This window comes from Uloborus diversus, chromosome 6 (assembly GCF_026930045.1).
Source record: "Uloborus diversus isolate 005 chromosome 6, Udiv.v.3.1, whole genome shotgun sequence".
NCBI lineage: Eukaryota > Metazoa > Arthropoda > Arachnida > Araneae > Uloboridae > Uloborus > Uloborus diversus.
The window spans coordinates 102,334,688-102,359,508 of NC_072736.1; the positions used below are offsets into that span (position 1 = coordinate 102,334,688).

Consider the following 24,821-nt stretch of genomic DNA (forward strand, 5'->3'; position numbering starts at 1 on the left):
AAAAATTATTTTCTTATTTATTTATTTTGGTAGTTTATATAATTGTGCATTGATTTTGCAATTTCAATTAAAAAATTCCCTGCGTTTTCCAGGTTTTTGAGAAAATTTTCAAAGTTCCCTGGATTTTCCCTGTTTTTTTGTTAAGTTTTGAATTTTCTGTATTTTCCCTGTTTCTTCAGGTTTTCCTGCGGAGTGGCAACCCTGATATTCACTTAAAAGAACTCAAGGGCCATGGGAGGGAACCGGATCCCTGGGACCCTCGCCTTATGTGCGCCACTGCATGTGCGGTATTTGGATTTCTGCAAGATTTCGAGCTAATGGACTTGGTTTAAATGCTGCTGTCAGCCAAGTGGGATAAGTCCCCCCCCCCCTCCACACTTATTGAAACAGAACAGTTCCATTGGGAACGGGAAAAAACAATAACAACACTTTAAGAAGTAAGGGTTTAAGCTTTCAAAACGGTTTATTTCAGCATGCTGTCGAACATTATAACAATATCAAATATCAACATAAAAATTTAGAAATAAAATATTTACAGAGAATAAAGATTAACAATTTTAAAACAATATGGAAGCATCTGTAACACATATGTATATTTCATTGGCATAATTTAAGTTTTGAGCTTTTTCAAGTCAGAAATGCAAGAAGCAGTTTTATAAATCTCTCTCTTTTACTTTCTCTTCAGTGCGTTATGTTCTGTAATGCACTCAGTCCACCCATGATGTTAACAACTCTGTTTTTATACCTCTTTGAAATGTCTTGTTCAACCTGAGTAGAAAATTTAGGAAGTGATTAAATCTTTATTAATATAAAATTGTCAACTTTCAGCACATCTAACCAACAATGCATGAAATCTGGTATTCTATAAAATGACTAGTATGAGAAGAGGGCTTTAAATAGATTCTTTAATTGGGGCAAACCTAACCTGGCAGCACTGGAATGCTATGTAGATCCTAATTAAAGCATTACAACACTGCAGGGTTAGGTTTGTCAACTATAGTTTGAGATGTCAGCATTCTGTAAAATGTCAGATTTCATGTGCTGCTGGTAATATACACTTATATAAAAACATATATCTGTATACAATGAAACCATTCTAAAATACTGCAGATGCATCTTAAATCAAAAATTGGAAGCTTTTTATTAGCAGTGGGGCTGGGTGATACCAGAATTTTAATACTGCGATATATCGCTCTCCAGATATCGGTATTTTCGATGTATCTATATAATTAGGTCGTTCAATTCAACATTTTAATATAAAGTATCTTTTACAGAGAAAAGCCATTGGCCATCTTGGTGGAAAAATATTTCAGCAATGTATTCTAATAATAATAGCTAAAGCAGGATAGCAGGGATGACCATGTGTGTGGGGGGGGGGGGGGGAGCAATAGGGTGGATCGAAAAAATCAATTACTTTTATTTTGAAATTGCATTACCTCTTAAAAGTTGAAATTTGGTATCCTCAATTGGGTAAAAAGGAAAACAACAACAACAAAAACCTTGTTGAGATCTTTAGATTGCACATAAGGCTGAATTTTAGGAAATGTGTTCAAAATTAAATTATTCCAAAATTAACAAAATTAGTTTTATTTGCAATTTTTATCCACACAACAGCTGCAAAGTATCAGAATATATCGTAGTTTGAATATAAAAAAATATTTTATAGCTTTTAAATAAGATCTTACGCTTGTACATATACCTTAAATTGGACTAAAATTGCCAAAAATGTGAAATTTACATGTTTAAGGAGGTATTCTTATTTAGAAATTTAAGAAAATAGATTTTTTTCCCTTCATATTTTCAAAGTTTAGACCTTTAAGAATAAGCCTCGAAGAGGATTTACAGAAACTTGAATTATTTTCAGAGTTATAGTTAATTTTGTTAAGCTGAAAAAAACCCCAGCAAACGAGATCAACAGCGTGACAAACGTTCCGAGGTACGAGCTTCCGAAACTTCAAACGAAAGCAAAACTGCTCTTATGGCTGAAAGATTTGCCAAAAATGTAGCTTTTGAGGTATAGGAAGAAACAATGTATAAGGCAGGGATGGCTGTTCAAAAAAATATAAGCATAACATACCATCAAATTACTCGGACTGCAGAAAATGCAACTACAAACTTTAAACGCATTTTTCTCGAAACTTTTTTATCAATTTCGCTGACAAAATATCTCAAGTTCTAATGCACCGATTTATTTGAAATTTGGCGTAGACTTTTTTAATACTAACAACCTTGTCTCCATGTAGGGGTTTCTGTATTTTTTTTTCTATTTTTAAAAAATTACCCAAGTTGGAAAACAAGCCAAAAATAACCTTTATTTATTCAAAAAGACGCCATTTTGTGCAATTTTTTTCCAAATCCACTACGTCCAGACAATTCTACATCCTTGTTTAACAAGAATCAGCCTTAATTTCTTGTTTCAAATCACCAAGGGGATTGGAATCTTGTCAACCATTAGACACCTTTTTTTCTGAGTCCCCACTTTGCTGGCCTCTACTGATTTCAATTTTAAATTTTTTTCTCACTATTATACTTCTCAAGTATCAATAAAAACTGATGAAAAATTGATAGAAAAAAATCGTTACAGTTTTTTTTACAATCGTAAAATCGCCTCAAAATCGAGCCCCTAGACTAGAATACCCCCTTAATATACAATAATACATATGTTTCAAAAGTATTTTTTAAATTATAAATTTGTTGATTGTAATCTTTTATTGCAGTATTATAAGTACAAATATAGTTACACACATTAATATGCACATAATAACATTGCATGTCATAGCTAATTTCTGAATGATTTATAGATTTTACCCAGTTTTACAATCAATGTGCATTTTATCATGTTCAGAAGTAAGTTTATTGAGGTTAAAATTTTTCTTTGAACCACACAAGATGCCTATATAGCAAAACCTTTTTAGCTACTCCACTTAAATTAGAACCACAACATTATTATTAGCAAATTTTCAAACTCTTCTGACCAATCTACACAACAGAGATTTAAAATTTTATTCAGATCATTTCCCTAGAACCAAAGCCACAGCTAGGAGTTTCTGAATAACTTTCAGTTAAATTTTAACCACCTTGTACAATGTACATGCATACAAACACATACATTAATAATATGTATTGTAACTAACCTGGTTAAGTAAAATTTTGGTCTTTTCTACAATTAAATCAATTTTTGGTTTCAGAGATCTTTGTTCTTCAACTGCTTCTTGATACTTAATTTTCACTGCTTTTTGGCATTCCACCATTCTTTCAGCAGTTTCTAATTTGCTTTTTAAGGAATCCACTAATCTATCAACATACCTTAAAAAGAAAAACAATAATTTAATTTTGCTACAAATAATCATATCATACCAACAAATGTATTTTTGATCAAATCATTATAAAGAATATTTTTAAAAACATATTTATTTCAATCATGATAGTGTAGGGAATATAAAATGCATGAGGGTCATTTCACGTCAAATCGCCTAATGCCATGTGTCGTCATGTCTATTATTTTTTAACAAACAGGTATCTATGAGAAAAGCCCAAATTAATTTTTTTAGATTTTTGGAATAAAAATTACGAATTGGAGAATTTTTTCAAAAATTCGATTTTTGATCATTTTTCAGCCATTGTTTTGGCATGAATTCAGAAAATCTCTCTAATTTCTTGATTTTTCAACCAATTAAGCTGAATTTGGTATCAATTTCAAGCTAAAATTTTTCTCTTTCAGTGTGAATGACAGAAAGTATTCTATGAACAGTTGGGTGTTGCCATTCCTTATCAAAAGTCAGTTTTTTATGTTTTTTTAATTGGGAGATTAAATAAGTTATCTCTGGAGTACCTACTACGATCTGCATCAATTTTTTTTTTTAGCATATTTAAATCATTCTCTGCTATGTAGAAAAAAGTAGAAGGGTGTTTTTTGTTGTTTTGAAATAAAAAAATAAAGTTTGTTTCGCAGAAAATACAAGTTTTCTATTACTTTAAATCCCTTTTAAGCTTAAAAAAGGCCAAACACTTTTCAGAACAATTAATACTGGACTCTCAAAGGCTTTGTATCAATAGTTAATTGCTAAAAAGTTGTTTACTTTTGAAAAGAATTGTGCAAAAATCTCCGTTTCAGACTTCGCAAAAATAAATAAATAAATAATAATAATAATAAAAAAAAAAAAAAAAAACATGTTTGATTGAAAGAGTACTAAATATTAAGAACAATAATTTGAAGAATAGTATAAAAAATATTTCTAATAGCATTATTTAGCTTTTTTTAAAAAATATTTTTAAATAGTTCAAAAATATCGTAAAAGTTCTAAACCAGTCCATCACCTCAGTACTTGCCAAACCACGGGAAAAAGTTCCAGTAGAAAACTTAAATTTCATACCACAGGTTAATCCTCACAACAGGCTGGCAGAAACCACGAAGGTCACATTCGCTTGTCGGAAAAACTGAACAGTTGAAAAATGCATTCCCATCCGGAAAACAAATGTGCTTGCTTCTCATAGTAGACAATTACTTATATTCTATTCCAGGTACCATCCCATCTGCTGAAGAACCCGTTCATGCAGACATCCAGTTTGGCCAGACATCGGGATCCAATTAGAATGTCCAAGACCCCCCGAACGCACCTACAGCTACTTCCACATCGTCAAGTCCGAACTTTCAAACCGTACTGAGATGGCTAACTCAAGCACTTGAATATTTCAACTAAATCTTAAAAACTTGACCCCCAAAGTACACAAAAGAAAGGTTTAAAACCTTAGAGCAGGAATTAAAATGAAGAGAGCAAGTCTAATCATTGGCTAAGCAAAAGCTGACCTAAAGACCCCAAGTCAGGTGACTCAACAATGACAAATGGTTTACACGCTTTGCATGAAACAAGCGAAAGAAACTCGATTCCTTCCAATGCTTTGCTTTAAATTCTATCACATGATTTGGTTTCTTCGTGTCATGAATGAAAGTCTTCACTCCCTCCATTTTATCTCTTCTCAATGTTTAGAACCACCATTCTCATAAGCAGGGTCAACGAACAAGATTCTTACATTCCTTTAATATATTTCATCCACTTCCTCAGTGCGGAAAAAGAAACAAGAGCACTAAGCTCCCTAGCGCAATCTCCCAGCACCCAAAACAACCAACAAACTGCAGCTGCAGTACAGATGAAAAGAGAGAGAGCTAGTGAAAGAACATACCTTTTATGATCACTGTTAAAACTTACGTAGCTGCACCACACACTGCTTATTTTGCATGATCTAATTTAAATATACAAATCAAACAATCAATACATCTCAAACTCTCAGAGATTCAACCCGTAAAAACTTTTAAAAATATTTTTCACATCAGCATCAGCAACCTGTTACTCAACACTTGCGCTGTGACGTCATACAGCTTCCGCCGGTAAACACGTGAGTCACAGTAGGCTCTTTCGACACTAAAGGGACATTCACTTCTAGTACGCCGGTTCAGGAGAGTGGAATAATTCACCAAGTTAAATACCAAAAACAAGTTCTCTCATTTTACAAAACACTTTTTAGCTTTTTAGGAATTTCTCCAAGAACTAAAATGGTGGCATTTTCCTATTAATTTACCCTTTATGCGCTGGCCAGCTAGATCCCATGTAATTTTTTTTACAAGGTTTCGTTAAAGACTGTTTTTACACCACCATTGCAAGCCAAAAACCTAATCTTGCACCAAAAAACCTAATCAAATGAATCAACATTGCAAGAACTGAAAGATCGTAAGTGTGTAGCATTACGAAAAAATTGACAGTGAGACAGTTCAAAATGTACAATATAGATGTGTGTTGCGTTACAAAAGGCGCACACATCCAACATTTGTGAATGAAAAAAAAACTTATACAGTTTATCTTTATTTTTATGCTTCATTTATACACTGACTACCAATAAGTATTTGGACACCTGTGATAGAAAAGAAAAACTAACTTTATTCAAAATCAATAGTTGGTAGAGCTTCCACGAGAGGCAATTACAGAATGAACCCTCAGGGGAATACTTTCCACAAGTCTTTGTATGACAGCTAGTGGTATTTCTTTCCACTCAGCTTGGAGAAGACATAGAAGTTCCTTCAACGATTTTGCACGGGGAGTACACCCCTGAATTCGGCGATGCAACTCGTCTCAGAGGTTCTCGATAGGGTTCAGGTCTGGGCTCTGGGCAGGCCAGTCTATTCGATGAACTCCATTGGCACCATACCAAGCTTTGGTTAACGTCGAAACATGACAACTGGCATTGTCGTCCTGAAAGTCCATGGGTCCAACCCGTAAAACTGCCACAACGTAGGAAGCACAATGTCATCCAAAATAGTGCAGTAGGCATCGGAGTTGAGCTTACCATGAATGGGGACCAAGGGTGCCAGCCCATACCAAGAGAAACACCCCCAGACCATAATTCCACCTCCGCCGAACTTGACTGTTGGCACAATGCATTCTGGCAGAAGACGTTCTCCAGGTAGACGCCAGACCCAGACCCTGCCATCCGAACGGTAAAGGGTGAACCTTGATTCGTTACCCCAAAAAACCTGTTTCCACTGATCTACGGTCAAATTTTGATGTGCTTTGCACCATATTAACCGGTTAGACTTTGTGATCAAAGGCTTATGGGCAGCAGCACGACCATGAAAACCAAGCAGATGTACTTCCTAACGGATTGTATTATATGAAACAATACTCCCGGATGCCTGTTGAAACTTCTCGCAGATGAGGGCCATTGTTTGGGTGCTGCTCTTCCGAATTTCTAAGGACAGCACTCGTCGGTCTCTATCTCCCAGTTTCGTTGGTCTGCCGACTCGGAGCTCATTCCGACAATGACAGCTCACCCTCCACTTCTTAATCACATAGGCCACTGTTGATTTTGGGTACTTCAGATCGCAAGTAATATTCCTTAAGGATCGGCCACATTTGTGATACCCGATAGTTATACCTTTTTCGAAATCAGAGAGCTCCGAACTGCGAGGCACCTTGCATGCGACTAAAGCCGATGCTGTTTCCTACACGATATATACCGGCGGAGGCCGTGACCTACCTTAGGACCGCAGATATCGACATTTGCATAGGTGTCCAAATACTTATTGGTAGTTAGTGTAGTGCTAAGTGCAATAGTTTATGAAATATAAATTTTTATCTTTTATGGTAACCTTGTTCTGTAATTGGAAATTTTATTTTTCAGGTTAACTTATAGCTACATTAGCTGGCGCTGAACAAATGCATGCACGATATGAGTATTTAAGGCTAACAATGTAATATCTTTTTTCAGTTGAGTAAGCTATTTTATTACATCAAAATTAAAAAAAAAAAATGCTCAAGTATGAATAAATATTTGATGACCAAATAAAGACATTATTTTGGAGTACAAACCTTGATGAGCTTTTAATCAAGTAAAGATGCTTTAATTTTGTAGTCATGAGCTGAGATGCAATGTTCTTTACATCATTTTCCATTTTTCGGAAACTTTCAACTGACTGTATCTGAAGAGAAGCAGGAGCATTGTGGAAAATACTCGATGACAATGCATCACTTACAGAAGATTCACATTCCAAAATTCTTTGTGAAACAAATGCTTCTAGCTAAAAAGAAAGAATGAAAACAAACTAAACTTGTTTAAAAGGGAAGTGATTTAAAATTTACACATGAAAGTCTTCTTAGAACTTTAATTTTAGAATATTAAAAAAAAAAAAAAACAAGAATTGATAAAATCATTATTACAAGGAATCTGACCAATTTTACTCAAACTTACCTTTTATTTTTGAAGAAACTTTTTGATAAATAAACCTTTAACTACTAATGCAAACTAAAAATGCATTTGAGTGTTTGTATTTTTGTATGTTTATCTTTTTGTATAGTGTTAAGACCGTTAAAGCACTTCCATTGAAAAACAGTACTAAATTAGTTAGGGACGTGATAAAGTGCACCTTGAAGTGATGTTTCTAACTGGATTATATGTTTTTTAATAAGAATCTCAAACTTATTTTTCATATAAATATGTCAATACAGCATGCAAGCATATTTTGCACTTTGATAATTTTAATGCTATTTCAAAGGCCTAAAATAGTACACAAAATGAAAAATCCATGACAGTTACAATGCCTGTTATAATTTTGTTAAACAAAACAAAATTCAACGAGCATCCATCGAAATTGGCACAAACGTTGAAAGAAAGTTTACAGGGGTGAGGGGAACCATTAATAACAAATTCCATTAAAGGAAAAGAAAAAAAGATTTTGTCACTATAATTTTAATGAATCTTGGAAGCAAAAAAGGATGAATAATTGAAATCCTTGAAAGGTATGTTCTAAAACAAATATGCCTTTGAAAACAGTTTTCAATATGGCTGATCAAAAATTGATAAATATTGTTAATTAAATTTTTTATATTTGGAAGCGGATTCAACGCAGAAGTTTGCAGAAGAATAGGTGGAATACGTTACAGCAATTATTATTGATATTTGTCTAATTTTAATTATGCTTATGATTTTAACAGTAAGTTTCTCAGATACAATGAGCAAATATTGCATTAGCCTGGCTTCATGCAAAAAAAAGCTTGATTATTATGGAGAGAGGGGGAGAGGAAATCTCCAATATTATTTATGAGTCACCTCTAAAGAAAAAAAAAATCAGCAAGGTCAATTTCATTTTTCTTTAAAATTAAATATTACTTTAAAAAATATTACTTATTAAACATTTTATTGTCTATTTTTTGATAGTTGTTTTAGATAATCCTACAATTTTGCATAAAAGTTAAAGTTTTTATTTCTTTCATTTTGTACTTTTCAACAAAAACGAATATATGGATTGCATTTTATCCAATCGAAATATCTCATGAGCGGTCTTTAAAAGAATATTAAAAGATATAAAACTTACAGAAAGGCAGTCTGAAGTACTAAAGAGAAAAATAAAATGTGATAACTACCTCTAATAAATCATTATAAAATGCGTCTCGTGTTGCTTCATTTTCAAGTACTGTTAAAGCATCAACTCCACGGGCAACTTTGCTACCTGCAACACATCAATTTTTATATCATGCAGTTGATATGAAACTATTGCATCAAATCACCAATTTTTTATGCAAGGAGTAAACCAATTATACAAAATATAAACAAAAATCTAATTAAGGCAGCAAGAAGCTAATGGATGTAAGTAGATAATTTAAAGTTTTGAGTAAAACCCATTTAAATTTCAGATCCTAGGTAGGCTTTTGTTGATTTTTTCTATATCATGCTGTATATCAGCACCTACGAGGGATACTAGAGTGGACGCTGGTTAATTGAATCAGTGGTTTATTGAGTCAAACTCTTTAATGAATCAAATTGTCAAACACAAAATACAATCCAGCTTTACTGAGTTAGCCGTTTTATTGAATCAGTCGTTTTAAGGAATCAAAACTGTTTAGAACAAATGTGATTCATATAAGCGGCGGCCACTGTAGTTGTTCATTAATCACACAGATTAATTAAGAAAGTTGTATTTATTTAAAGAACAAATCATGAACAACAATGAATTAACTTGTACACACAGTACCGATGAAATCTTCTGAACATTATACAATTTCCAGCTTTACTAAAGAGACATATGAAAGGAATTAAAGCACATGAAATGATAAACCTAAAACAGATCTTAAATTAAAATAAGGAAAGAATTAAATTAAACTTAACATATCTCTTGCTCTGTTACAGAGGAGAAGCTCCTTTATCATTTGTACTGGTTATCTCCAAAATTTTAATTTGGCACTTACATCCTTTTGCCTCAATTATATATAACTAAACAACAGACAAAAAAAAAGAATCAGGTTTTTGCCTAATTTCTCCCAATTTTATCGAGATCAGAGAATGCAAGAATTTTTTTAAGGCGAGAAAAAAACTAACAACACAAAAAACTAACTTTCAAAGGATGACATGAAAGACAGCAGGAAAGAAAAGATGAGTACTATTTTGATTTTTAACATTTATAATGCTTGACATTTTGTATTTAAAAAAATAGCAAAACATTCAAAGGTGACACTTTAAAAATATCAGTCAATTTCTGTTTTCCATTTTGTGCGATGCTAAATTTTCATTTTAAATATAAAGCGTGAAAATTCGTTTCTGATTTTTTGAGGTGTGTTTCCAATTTTCAATGTGTGAAATAAGCTTGCTTAGGTATTAATCCCTTATTAAGATAAAAATTAAATGTAATGTAAACTGTAAATGCATGGTGTGAGTGATGCACTATAATGGAAAATTTATTTTACATTGCTTACTGATTCGTGGAAAATTGCAAATTTATTGCACACATTTTGATGCAAATTACAACTTTTCATAGCCTTGCATCTTTTCACAAAAGAGAACTGCACTAGAATTTTAGTATAATTTACCAAACAAAGTTTTTTGAGTCATTAAAAGTAGGATGGCCACCAAGTTTTTTAAAAAGAGGTTACTGGGGTAATGTTTCCAATGATTTTAAGCAAATATAAAACAAACTTTCTTGATCAAATAAACCAACTGTAGTTACAAAACCATATTTAAAAGAAAAAGATTCATTTAATGCTGAGTTTAGAATTGAAATTTTAGAAAAATATAAATTCCACTTACTAAAAAAAAGCTTCTCATTTAACCAAATTTATTAATCATATAAATTAAAAACATGATCCTTAGAGCTTTGCAGATGCAAGATAACTAAATTTAATAATTTACATCAAGGCTGCAAAAAATTTCAAAACAGAAGGGAAGTTAAAATTTCTTCACTCATGACTTTGTTATCTTTATATGCGTTGCATATTCAGGCCCCAAAATGAACCATTATGTTTTCTCAGTTAAAAATACTCCAAACAGAAAAACTGAACTTGAAAAAATACCTTCATTACTGCCTGGCGAATCTATAACACTTATTGATGCTGAAGTATCAACCGAAATATCCCAATTTATTTCTGAATCACCAAAGTCTACCTGGTCACTGTTATCAGGTTTACATTCTTCCTAATAAAATAATGAAAAATAAAATAAAATTCACCATTGAAGAATAAATCCATATAAATAAAACAGAGAATTTCTTTTTGTGATACTGTATAGGTATACAAATATACAGTTTACATTGGATCTTGAATAAATTTGGTAGGGAGGTACTTTTGTACTTGGGAAGGCTTGCAGAGGGCTTTTCAAACACTGAAAAAATAAACAAACTATTTTTAGAACCCAAAAATGACATTAAATGACCTTTTCTACTGGAAATGATTATCTGATCATCTCAATTTTAGTTTGGTTAGAAAGCTCATGAAAAATATCCCCTTAGAATATCCTTTCCTTGGTTTTTAAAACTCCAAGAGCCTAGTTACAAGTATTTTTAAGTTTAAATCCTTTTGAATCGGATGTTTATTGCTATCAAGCTCAGTTTTACTGAGCATGAAGAAATCATTGAAAAGAAACATCTGCTGGCAGTTTTTGCTTGAGTGTGAACAAATAAAATTTCTGCTTTTTCTCTGAGGTTTTTTTTGTGTTAGCTGGATTTAAAATTTGCCCTTTTTTTCATCATTTTTTTTTCAATTTATAAATTTTTTTGCACTGCTCTCAGAAGATAAGGATTTTAGTAGTGTCAATGTAGAATTTTACCGTTTTTATTCTAATCTCTAATTGGGAATTTAAGATTTGGCATTAACATTACTTGAGAATAGTTGATGGGGAGGATTTTGGGAGACTAAATTATTACTCTAAGGGGAACTTTTAGAAAATATTGAACTTATTCAAAAGGGATTTTTGGCAGCTATTTTTCCAATTCTGAAGGGGTTTCAAAGAGAGAATGTTGATGCTATTTGGAAATTTTTTCTCATGTGAAAAAGATTTTAAGAGCTATTTTACTTACCCAGATAAATTTTAAGAGGGGCTGTTGATGTTATTTGAAATCTTTAACCCTCTTTCTATCAGAGTATTTAGTGAAACTCATGTCCTTATTCTAATGGGGCATTTTAGGGACAGTTGTCCTCACTCAAGTAAGGATTTTTTGGGGACAAATGTCAACATTGTAAATTGAGTATTGGGGGACTGTTGTCTTGATTTTAAAGAGGTTTCCTAGGGAGTGTTGATGCTATATTTTGGCACTGTTGCCTTCCTTTTAATGACTCTTTTAACACATTCCACCTCATTCATTTGGGAGTTAGTATTTTTAGGGGAATGTTAACTTTATTTACGAAGTTTTATCACTTGAATGGTAATTTTTAGGCACTAATTTGCTTTGTTGGGAGTGCAATACAGTCCTTTTTTTTAATAGGAAAACAAATTTTTTAAAAAAGAATTACACATTTGTTAACATCAGAGTATGTGAAATGGTAACCAGTAATACTTCAAATTATATAAAACTAATCACTATAATTACAAAATATGATGTTTGAAACATATTAAATATATTAAGAGGATGAAAGTTAATACTGTCGGCCCCGCTAAATCGCATAACGGATAAACATACACCGCTTATACGAATATAATATCCCGGAACCGAATATTTCCTATGTTGCAGATGCAATGATAAAAATCCCCACTTAATCAAATAATATTTCTTAGAACTGACAATATTTGTTTAGGTGAGGCCGACAATTACTAGTAATGATTTAGTTTCAATGTCAGTGATAAAATACTCATGACAACAAACTGCTTTTGCTACTTGATGCCAATGAAAAAAGAAAATTATGCTGCTTCAATGCGAGAACACATAAATTAACAAATATTTTTTATTTAAATTGAATATTGACAAATTGCTACCATTTAACTAACCAAAACTGTTACATAACATTTCTTAAACATGCAACTTCTGCAAACTTACATTAAATAAAACCATAGTTACCAATAAAATATAATAACTTAAACAACATGCAAAACTTTGAATAATTACTGTTAAATGCTACACATTTACTCGAGATTTGGTCAGATTTTCCTTTTTGCAGCATTTAATTAGATGCATTTTAACAGTAATTTAAAGCATTGTCAATGAAATAATTAATTTACAATGACTGATTTCTGCAGTGATACAGTCATACAGAAGTTAAATTCACATTAAAAACAACAGAAATTGGGAGAAAAAATGGCTGCTTTAAGATTTTTCTATCAAAATTTTTAAAAACTTAAAACTTTCAAACTCTTCAATGTTAATGGGCACAACGCGAGTTTCAAAATTATATAATATTTATTGGCATAAGAGCCTGGGCTGGATTAGCCATAGAGCAAATGTAGCAAATGATATGGGTCCCGCGCTCCTGGGGTCCCCACACCATGAGAGAAAAAATTAAACTACTTTTCCGTAATTTTTTTAAACTCGTTTAAACTTCTTTCTTCTTCTCTCTTAATTTAGATTTAGCTTATCACAGCAAAAATAAATGTTTATCAGGGAAATAAAAATTCTATATTTTTAATGCCCTCCTGATTATTATCATCAGTGCTGGAAAAGGGGGGGGGGGGGGGGATTTTTGTGTCTTCTGGAAACTGTAAGTTTTCTACTTGACAAAGATTGAGAACAGTCACTGTCGTAACTCCATTATTGTGTTCATTTACCTATCTAGGCATCCGAAGCAACAAACTTGGAACAACTTTTGAATGAAGTTTTGTCATTTAGATTTTGATCACTTTAGACCTTACCTTTCCGCTAAATACTCCTTTTAGATTTACTTAACAATTTTGCACATTAATATTTGATCTCTTAAAGATAGGCACTTATGACTAAATTACGACTTTGTTCTCCTAAAATCAATCTGAAGCCTGGGGCAAATGTAACGACCAATTAAAAAAAATGCTTACAAATATTTTTATCTGATAGGTCCTTTTGTTCTGAAAGAGGTAACTATTTCAAACAAAGTGATTATTTCTTGTACACATCAAATGTTAAACAATTTTACTTTTGCACGTACCAGCAATAGTTCAACTGCATTCCAATAATAAATGAAGCTATAAATTTGATCAAAGACAAATTAAAAGAAAAAAGAACTATATGTATATATTTAATTTAGTGATAAAAATTGTTTCATGATTACAAGTCTAACATTCATTCAGATTTTTACCGAGTATGGGGCTCCACTAAATTCAGGGGTCTTAAGCCTAAACTTGGTTGGCCTCTTGCGGAACAATATCCAATTTATATATATATTTTTAAATTAAAATATTGTAGCTAAAATCATAGCAAAATGCAAAAAATATATAAGACTACAAAATATGTTTCAGATTGCATTCAAATTTAAGTGGGAAGAGACATACAGGGTGTTTGAAAAGTCCTTGACACATTTTAAAAAATCATAGAAAATCAACGAACTGCAGTATCAATATGTGGTTTGTGCCATAATACTACAGTTTCAAGAATTTTTTATGACATTGCAAAAAAAAAGGAGAAAAAAAAAGTGTAACAATAGACAATCTCTGTATCGTCACAGAAAGGAAAACAAATGTCATGCAAGGTGTTTAATTATTTTAATAAACAGAAAGCAACCCCTTTCATTACTAGAGTTCAATGCGTGTACTGTTTGTGGACATGGGATGAATTTGAGTTCCGTTTAAATAGGGTTTGAGGAACATACATTGCACATGTTTAACTTTGCTGATGAAAGGTATTCTATACCATGTAACCAGCATTCTGTTTAATAAAATGATTAAACACTCCACAAGACGGTTTGTTTTTCTTACTGTGACAATAGAGCAATAACCTAGAATTACACTTTTTTTTTGTTTCCTTTTTTTACAATGCCATAAAACTTTTTTTGAACCTGTGAAGTATAACAAACTGCATAAACATTGTAATGAAAAGTCGCACCGAGTAGTTCTCAATGTTTGAAGGTAAAAACAAAATTTAACCGGTCTGCAGTTGAGGACGAGATATCTCGTCCGAGATGGATGCCATTCATGTGGTTGAGGACGAGATACCTCGTCCGAGCTAAACTGGTCTTATTTGGTAGGAGACGGGCACCTGGATTTTACAGGAATGTTTTCTCTGCAATACCATCGTCCCCCCCCCCAGAAGTATTGTTTGCTGCCGCTGTTGCTTCAAAAAGCTACGTTTGAGTAAATTGACTTTGATGGTCAGTTGTGAGGAAGCACAGTTTGTTTTGGCATGTTTGTTGGTCTTTAAAGCGGCTTTTAAGTATGGAAAGTGTTCCTCCACTCAGGGGCCTCACAGGGGACGGATTATGGCGCAAGTTGCGCCATCAAAGATGGGGGGGGGGGACTTTTAATATCTTTATTTAAATTATGTATTTATTTTTTATTATTCATTAATTTTTATTTTTATTTATTTATTTATTTACTTCTGTGTGTGTGTGTGTGTGTGTGTGTGTGTTTGCACGTGTCAAGGTGTAACACAGAACTTTTCTTATAAATAATAAAAATAAAAATTAAAAAAAAATAAATAAATAAATAAATAAAAATATTTAAAATGATATAAATTAATTAATTAAAAATGTTTAAACATAAATAAGTTCATAAATAAAGAACATTTGAAAATAAATAAATAAAAAATATTGAAAAATAAATTTAAAAAATAAAAATAATGATTAAAATTAAAAGTAATAAAAAAGGACTAGAGGGTTGAGTAAAATTCACGGGGGGCGGGGGGGGGATTTGCGCCATTGAACTTGGGGGGGGGGATGTGCACCTCACTGTATACCATATGGAAATGAACATTGTTGATGAAAGTTTTTGTTTTACTTTTTATTTTACTAGACGCTACACAATATATGATTAGAAAACGTGACTTAATCGGTTTTATTTTCTTAGTTAATCATACTGTTCAAATATAAGATCAAATTTAGCCAAACATAGATCCTTTTATATAGATTCTCAAATTCAGCCTTTTTTCAGCCAGTAACATTCTGTAGCAATTGTTCTTTCAGCAAACACCATCGTCTGCCCTTTTTCTCGAGAATCCCCAGTCCAAATCACATTCCTCTATTGTTCCTTTGATAAGCAGCTGTTTCTTCAGAAGGAGGGGGCGGGGACGATATCCTTTGCCAGCTCCCTCAATTTTCAACTGGTTTTGGTCAAGGACAGGATGATTTTGCACTCATGCATTTGATCTGATTTTTAATTTTCTATTCCATTGATGATAATCATATAAACTTCACAATAGCCGTGACTAGTGAAAATAAACGAAAAGCGTTTTCTGCAGACGCGAAAGTTCAATTTATTCGTAACTAATATGTAAATACATTTTACGCACTTATTATTCTAATCAGCTGATAAATAACATTACATTTACTATAATACCAAATAATGTCGCCTATTAACCACCAATAAATGTCTATTTTTTATGCCTCTTTCTTAAAAAATTAAGGAGAAATTATAATTCAACAATACTATGTGGAGTTAAATTTATTTCTAGAAAGCCCCCCTTCCCCCCAGTACAGATCATTGAACAAAGCACGACTCATAATTGTTTTATTTAAAAGTGTTTTTTTTTTTCCAGTTTTGCTTTCTAATTAGAAAATAGTTAGTACTACAACACCGTGAACTTCTATCAATACAGCTGTTCATGAAAACTTTTACTTTCATATCTTTTAAAATGGAAAAGAATTTTTCTTCCTTCCCTCTTCTCAAAACATTTCGATCTGTTCTACTAATAAAACACAAAGTACCTTTATATATTTGTCTGATCCTCGCCTCGGGTAAGGACATTTTGGTCGCTTTTCATGAAATTCGGTACAAAGTTAGTTGAAACCTCGGCGGTATACACTTCTAAGTCTTTTTTTTAAATTTCGAACATACTTTTTTCCCCTAATTTAACCAATTTTCAGTGCCTTTAGAATTACTAAAATATGTTTAAGAGATTAGAACAGAACAAAGCAAAGCTCATAACCTAAAACTGAAATTTTTATCTAAATATTTTCTGTCAAATTGCTACTCAAGAAAGATAAACATAGGTAGGTATCTAAGAAAATATTCTGTATGGAAAACAGCAAAACTTTAATTGATTAGTCGCAAAAAACTAATTAATACTAGTATATTTCCATACATATTCAAAATATAGTACATTATTCTAAAGAAATATTTGCAGTGCTCAGAATTACCCCCCCTCCCCCCTCTCCTCCCTTGTATGTAAAGAAATGGGAAAGAAAGGCTGCAAGTGCTTTTTATACTTGCTTTCATTACTGATTTTTGCATTACTGCTCATTCGATCTGTCTACTGTTGCTTACAAGGGTGACAAGTTCGTACCTGCTCCTTATACTTTACACTTAGAGTATAAAAGGGAACGAGTGGTTAAAAATAAGCAGGTAAAAGATACACAAAATACATGAATAATTTTTGAATATTTTTTCATTTAAAATGTGATTTACTGTTACTTACGGATAATTTGAAGATATTTTAGTCAATAAGTTAACATAATTGTTAAAGAAGTACAATGAAGCACTCTTTCGTAATGTATATTTTTTTCAAAAATTCTCTTTTGATTTTAATTACTTACCAGTGGCGTAGCCATGGGGAGGGATAGGGGGGTTAGAACCCCCCCCCATGAGCCCCAAAAAATTATATATCTATATATATACATATATATATATATACACACACACATACATATATACATATATATATATACACACACACACCCACATATATATATATATATATATATATATATATATATTGTGAATATATATATATATATATATATATTGTGAAGCACAGTTTATACGTTTCTCTTTTGTACGTTTTTATCAATTATGTGTTTTTCAAATCGGTCCCTGCATAGTCTAATACTCAGTAACCTATACCAATTATACGTTTTTTCATACAGTCCCTTCAAAAACGTATAAACAGTGCTTCACCGTATATACATACATATATGTATATATTGTATATATATATATATATGTGTGTGTGTATAAACTTGAGGGCATAGCTTTACTTTAAACTTCAGAAAAAATTAACACCCCCCAAAGATTTTTTCTCGCTACGCCACTGTTACTTACTAAGAGTTTTTGACGCTTTTCTTAAAAATTATTTTTTGATACATATTTTTGAAACTTCTTTTATTTTCTTCGTTCTTTTCTTTCTTTACATATATGTCGTGAAGTATAAGGGTAGTTCTAATATGTTTAATGATTTATTATGTTTACTTATGCTGTGACAGAAACTGGTCAGATCATGTGCCCCCCCCCTTCCAACTTGCTTGACACTTAATCTTTGAACCTGAAGTTTTGCAAAATCAAAACGAAAATCATAGAGTATCATTTACAGTTTTATAAAACAATATTTTATCTTTGCGTGTCTGAGGGGGAGGGGCACGAGTGTATTATTTTGCTTCAATGTGGGCCGAAATGGTGATTTTTGATGCTTAATTGAGAAAAAGAACTCTTCCCAGAGATATTGGAAAGTGAAATACCCTCGTCTCCCCCTCGCAGACACTCTGCTTAATTGCAATTATTATTATTATTATTTATTATTATTTATCAGCTGCAATTTCATAATATTTGAAGAGAACTATCACATTTTTTTCTCTACTTAAGATATATTTTCACCACTAAAATTGTTTCTTGACGACACATTCCTGGCTTTGGAGGTAAACAAAGGTCACATTATCTTCAACATAGAGCAAAACAACAACGGTTAAGATCGGGTGGTTTTCTGAATGGCATTGTGCCTTCCAACGCGGAGTAGAACTTGGTGGGGGTACATTATTCACACATGAGTGCTTTACAGATGGACTGAACACGTGCAGCAATCATTACAACAAAGCCCAGATAATGACTCATTACTTGGCATTTTTAGGACACATTTTTATCAGTTCTGGAAAAAGAAAAAAATATCATTCATCTTCACAAAATCAATTCACAAAAAGAGCAAAACATTCCATATCTACTAAATGTACTCTCGCCTACTTCCCCCCCCCCCTTTTTTTGATAAAAATTGTTTTTAATGCGAAACTCATCCTTCAATCGAAATATTGCAACGTTTTGATGATAATCGCCAAGAGAACTTTAAAATTTACATATGAAAAAGAGGGAACGTGGGATTTGTTTTAAAGCAAAGAAAAGGAAAGGAAAGGTTTTTACATAAACAAAAATACCAAACTGAGAGGAATATTAATTGCATATATTATCATTTTAATTAAGTAACAGCTGTAAAACATAATTTGTTTTACTACCCTTATATTATTTTACACGGTAATTATTAATTTTGCATTAATAAACTTTATTTACATTTATGTGCTAATTAAGATTGTAAGTTGAAATGTCAGTTCATATAATTAAGCAATAAAATAAAGATGGAATACTCTTAAAAGACCAAAAAAAAAAAAAAAAAATGGTGGAGCTAAAAATATATATATGTAAGTGTGTAGTAATGCATCCAGTTATCCAAAGGATGGAGAGCATATTTCCATGCCGCCCCCCAAAACTTTCTTTCATGATCATACAAAAGGACAAAAAATGCTCACATCTCCTGAAATTACCGAACATCCCTCAGCACCTCCTCTACCAGGAATTGGTTTTTGTGTATAAAGAACACACATACACACACACACACACACACACATATATATATATATATATATATATATATATATATATATATGTTTTTTTTTTTTTTGTAAATCAATGCTTCAAGCAGATAAAAAGTACCCACCCACATATATACCACAAGAAAATTATACATATTGAAAAACAATTAGGTCTCCCGCACAGTGAATTGTTGTTTGTGTACTTTTTAACTAAGAATAAATTCCATACACAAATCTCAAGTTGACAAAAAGGTACTCTTGAACATTTACCACCACACCTACACACATAAAAAAAGAGAAGAAAATCCAATTAAAAAATTACTCTATTACGCTTATTCAACACTACTTTATATGTAAACGCAAGGTTTCAGTTACTAAAAGCTTTCAGTTTTTTTTCTCAGACGTAATTAATTTGTATTTGCTTTTATAATTTTCCGTCATATAGATTTACATGAAAGTAGATATCTCATAATAAGACCAAAAAAAAAAAAAAAAAATCACGCTAAAAGTTTATACTTTATCAAGTAAGATCCGCAAATTCCTTTTTTAGATATGCTTGCCCACTTACCCCTTCCTATGGTTAAGTAGGACACCCACGTCATTTTTTTAAAGAATATATATTTTAAAAATATTTAAAGCAATGTTTTAAGAAATAATTATAAACTTGTGTTCATTAATAATGTTAAAGATAAAATAAGTCAGTAAATTTGAATTTTTTTGCTTTAAAACTTGTGTATAAGGCTTCAAAATCGAACTATGCCAAAAAAGGGTCCCATTTACCCCAACCCTATATTCTGTTTTACTCAAAATAAAAAAATAATTTTTCAAACATTTTAAGTCAAAGTATGTAAACCTAAATTGCGTAATTTAGCTTCAAAGTATTTCTTGCTCTCATATATATATATGTTTCCCACGTTCGGAAGATGGGATTCAAAGTTTGTTTGCTGATTTTAAAAAGAAAAAAAAGTGATGCAAGTTTTATGTTATTTTATAAATAAAAATAATTAGATTTTTTTATAATCATTTTGTAATTTTTTTTATATTTAAAAAGAAATACAAGGCTAAATTTTTTTTGTGTGGGTTGAAAAGAAAAAAAATTGTGTTCAATGTTTCTCGTTTATAATTTTACAATCTTCACACATTAGGAAGACTGGTTGTAATGTTCAAAAATATTTATATCAACTATCATTTAGATAGCTAAGACATTTCGTTATTTAGTAAGTCAGTAAGTGAACGAGTTGAAAGCACAGAGTGTACTTTCATAAGCCAACAAGAGAACTTCCACGAAGTCCCTTGACTCTGTCAAGGTCGACTAGTCGCTCTTGCTGGGTCGTGCAAAGGAAGACTAACTGACAGGGAGGTTGTTCCTCCACTCCCCCTTAAAATCCCGCTCAGTAGGTGCTGTGGGGGGAAGGAACGTAGTGGAGTTTTGCAAGGAAAATAACAGATAGGAGCCTGCTTATTTTCAAAGCATTTCTTGAATTCTCCCCTCTAGGCTATGAATGCAGTTTTCACGCGCAAGGGCTAACTGCAGGGTGGTTAAACAGACATTATTTTTCAAGAGGTTCAAAGTATTTAAAATTAAATAAAGTGGGAAAAGCGTTCCTGCAAAACACCACTTTCGTTGTTTTTAAAAGTCTACTAAAGCTGCAGACATTTGTATCTATAAGAAATTAAATTATTATGATAGAAATTGAAAATTTCTTTATTTAAATTTTAAATAATTAAATGATTCTACAGCAAATAGTAGGGCAGAACTTGCATTGAAAATAAATTAAAGATGAAAGGGGAAGTCACCATACTAATCCATTTCTTTTGCATCACTGAAGGTAGCTCAGAACTGCAATATTCAAACTTGAAATTCAGAAAAATTCAGGGAGAAAATCATCTAACATAATCAAAAATGGGGTAAAATTGTTTTCTGGAATTTCAATTTCAAAAAATTTCTATGGATGAAATCCCGAACCCCATCCCTTCCATCAAAGATGGCCTACAATTGCCTATTTTAGAGAATCATTTCGAAAACTTTCCGCAGGAGTGTAACCCTCCTACTCTCCCTCTTCCTCCAACATTGTTTTCGATAGCTAAAATTGATTTTTTGGACTTTAACTTCGAAAGTTTTCTGGAATGCTTATGGAGAGTCCCTGAAATCTGAAAACCTTCCCATACCGTAATGTTACCATCAATGGCATATAATCACATTTTCAACACATCAATTTCCAGAAATCTCCATCAGGGGAGAGCTTTTAAACTCCCCTCCCTTGCCTCAAAATCACCAAAGGTTGTACAAAAATACTGTTTTAGAGGTGTTCGGTTTAAAATTGTGTTTTTAAAACTATAAATTCAAACATTTTCCTGACCATCTTGAACCCACTTCCTGCCACCAACATTATTAAAAATCATCTACAATTTTGTTTAGGATTTCAACTTTGAAAAATTGTCTGGAGAGAGTCTCTTCCTCCAACCTTACCTAAACTGGGATACAATATCGTGTTTTTTTGACTTCATTATTGAAAAATTTCTGAATAAGAGTATGAGAACCTTCCCTTCCCCAAATGTCATCAGAAGTCGTTAGAATTGCGTTTAGACCTGATCTATCGAAATTTTTCCAGGGGCGAACCCCCCTTCTTTTAGATTATCACTAGCAAAAATACCCGGCGTTGCCTGGGTTAGCAATAATTATGAGAAGCAATCGTTACTTGCATTTGTTTTCTGTTTTAAGTGAAAGAACTTAAAACACACCTTTTTGACGTGATTTAAAATCTAGCTTCTTTCTTACTCATAAAACTAAAGTAGCAGTAAGTAAAAAGAGCAAAATAGTATTCATTTAGAAACGAAAACACGAAATTTAAGCGTATACAAATTTGAAGAATTTCCGAAATATGAAATTAAACTTCACATGTTAAAAAAGATTTATCAATTAATACTTATTTTTTGTTTACATGGAGTCTTACCTTCTCTGTACGGCTATTGAAGAACGAACTGTTTAAAAAATGTAGCCGCGCGCCCCGTGATCCCCTTAAACTTGCTTTAGTTATTTTGGAAATTTCCAATTATTGTGGGTTCTTGGTGCGATTTAAAATGTTACCGAATTTGCGGGAATCGTTTTGGGATGCCTTGGATAATGCTCCCCCTCCTTACTTTGTAAAACGGTATGTTACTAATTTTTGTTAAAGAGATATTGTCGCCATATGCTATGATACTTTTGGTCACCATAAAATGGCGCTAAAACAATTTCATCCGAAATGTTTCCAAAATAAGTAGTAAAATTTGGCGATGGTTTGAATTTGAGCACAAAGTCACATTAATGGAAGTTTTTGTGCTGTTTATGAATTTGCCTAATTTCGTTGCTAGATTATTTTACAGTAAATTTTGGCGAGGTTTCTGCTGTTAGTTTGGATAATGATTAAAAAATCCAATCAGCACAAATAATAATTAAAAAACCATTAATTACACCAAGGTTCCGTTTAAATGGAAAATAATCAACCAAATCAAGTTACTATTATCCAATCTTGGGGAAAAACGTTACTTTAAGATTTGACTTGAGAAAAGCCTCGAACAGTCAGACGAAACACAAAAACATTCAACAATTCTTATGAACTGGGAGTTGAGATGATACACTAAATAATGAATTGGGTTGAGGAAAGCCTTCGAACATGGAACCAAAAAAGCTCATAACTCGTTTTTCATACAACTTAGAAACTTCGAACAGATGCTATCTTCAGCAGAAAAATTGGCGCTTTCGATAGACATATAATGTTAATATGTGCACGTTTTTTTCCACCTCCATATTGAGGCATTTATGCGAAAATTTGGACAAATTAGAATAAAAAAGGAACTATCAATCGGATTTTTTTCGAACTGGTCTACAAACCTCCCCAGTACCAAAAAGAACAAACGGTGAAAGTTTCAGCCAAATCTGCCGGGTAGTTTCTGAGATCTTAGGGAACAAATTTACCAAACTCCAATTGTATATATATAGACTAAGCTACTATACTTTTTAAACACATAAAACGTTCAAAGCCTAGATACTTATGAAATGGAAAAAACGTTCAGATTTGAGTTAGATGAGGGTTTCAGTTTTAAAATATCGTCAACAGTCCCTCTAAAAATATCTATCATAATAAGGAAAGTAGTCATCCCCCCCCCCTCCCTTCGGAATAAGAAAAATTTTCAAAATAACATCAACATTCTGTTTTTGGTTTTGGTTTATCCCCAGTTCTGCCGACACTTCAAACTTCCTCTCGCCTTTAATATTTTAATATATCAAAACGTATGATTAAATCAGAAAACGGGGGGAGGGGGACGAAATGTCGGCTAAACTGGGAAGACACCCTTTTTTAACCCCAACAGAATTGGCACAATAGCTTCTAAAAAATTCCCTTTTTAATGAATTCTCGAAACGTCATCTTAGAATATCGACGTCAGTCCCTCAAAATCAACATCAGCATCAACCATTCTGAAATAACGATAACGGCTCATCTAAAAATCTCCATTACATTAAAATTAATAGTAAAAATCTTCATTAATACAGCTAAAATCCATGTCTTCGGCCGGCTAACAAAAATTAAAACGGTCTGTTACAAATTTTCGTCAAAAAGATATTGTCGCCAAATCATGAGATACTTCTAGTCACCATAACATGGAGCTAAACATTTTCATCCAAAATGTTTCCAAAATGAGTAGTAAAATTTGGCAATTGTTTGAAAATGTGCAAAAAGAAAAATTTATGGAAGTTTTTGTGCTCTTTAATGGATTTGCCTAATTTAGTTTATGGTGGATTATTTTTTATCTTGAAAAAAGTTTTAAAGATTCTTTTAATGGCGATATTTTGTTTACATGGTGAAAGCTGAGAAACATTGGCTTCAAAAACAGCGACAGTTGAAAAAATGGCACAAATGTATTCGCATAAGCTACTGAAATCTTTGCAAAGAGTTTGGCGAGATTTCTACTGGTAGATTGGATCATGCGTCTGATCAGCACAAATAATAAAAATATAACAATAATTTCATTAAAGTTCCATTTAAATGGAAAATAATCAGCCAAATCCATTTATTATCAGCCAATCTTGTGAAAAAACGTTACTTTAAGATTTGATTTGAGAAAAGCCTCGAACAGTCACACGAAACGCAAAAATATTGAACAGTACAACAATTCTAGCTATCAACTGAGAGTTGAGATGATACACTAAATAATGAATTGGGTTGAGGAGAGCCTTCGAACATGGAACAAAAAAAGCTCATATCTCGTTTTTCATACAACTTAGAACTTTCTAACAGATGCCATCTTCAGCAGAAAAATAAGCGCTTTCGATGGACACATAATTTTAATATGTGCACGTATTTTTTCAGTCATTTTGGGGCATTTATGCGAAAATTTGGACAT

General features: G+C 32.2%; 1 protein-coding gene across 2 annotated transcripts in view; it reads right to left on the reverse strand.

Annotated features, from left to right (window-relative positions):
* Window positions 1-407: 407 nt before the first annotated feature.
* LOC129224237 (CDK5 regulatory subunit-associated protein 3-like) overlaps window positions 408-24,821 on the reverse strand; it is a 44,936-nt gene continuing 20,522 nt past the window's right edge. Inside the window, exons 10-14 of one of the 2 annotated variants that reach the window (XM_054858663.1) lie at window positions 10,845-10,953; window positions 8,913-8,998; window positions 7,362-7,570; window positions 3,135-3,306; window positions 408-768 (exon numbers count right to left, since the gene is read on the reverse strand). In XM_054858663.1, the coding sequence (XP_054714638.1) occupies window positions 682-768; window positions 3,135-3,306; window positions 7,362-7,570; window positions 8,913-8,998; window positions 10,845-10,953 (663 nt within the window). In that variant the 3' untranslated portion in view covers window positions 408-681. Of the gene's footprint in view, window positions 769-3,134; window positions 3,307-7,361; window positions 7,571-8,912; window positions 8,999-10,832; window positions 10,954-24,821 lie in introns of both variants that reach the window. The other variant, XM_054858662.1, reaches the window with a different exon arrangement.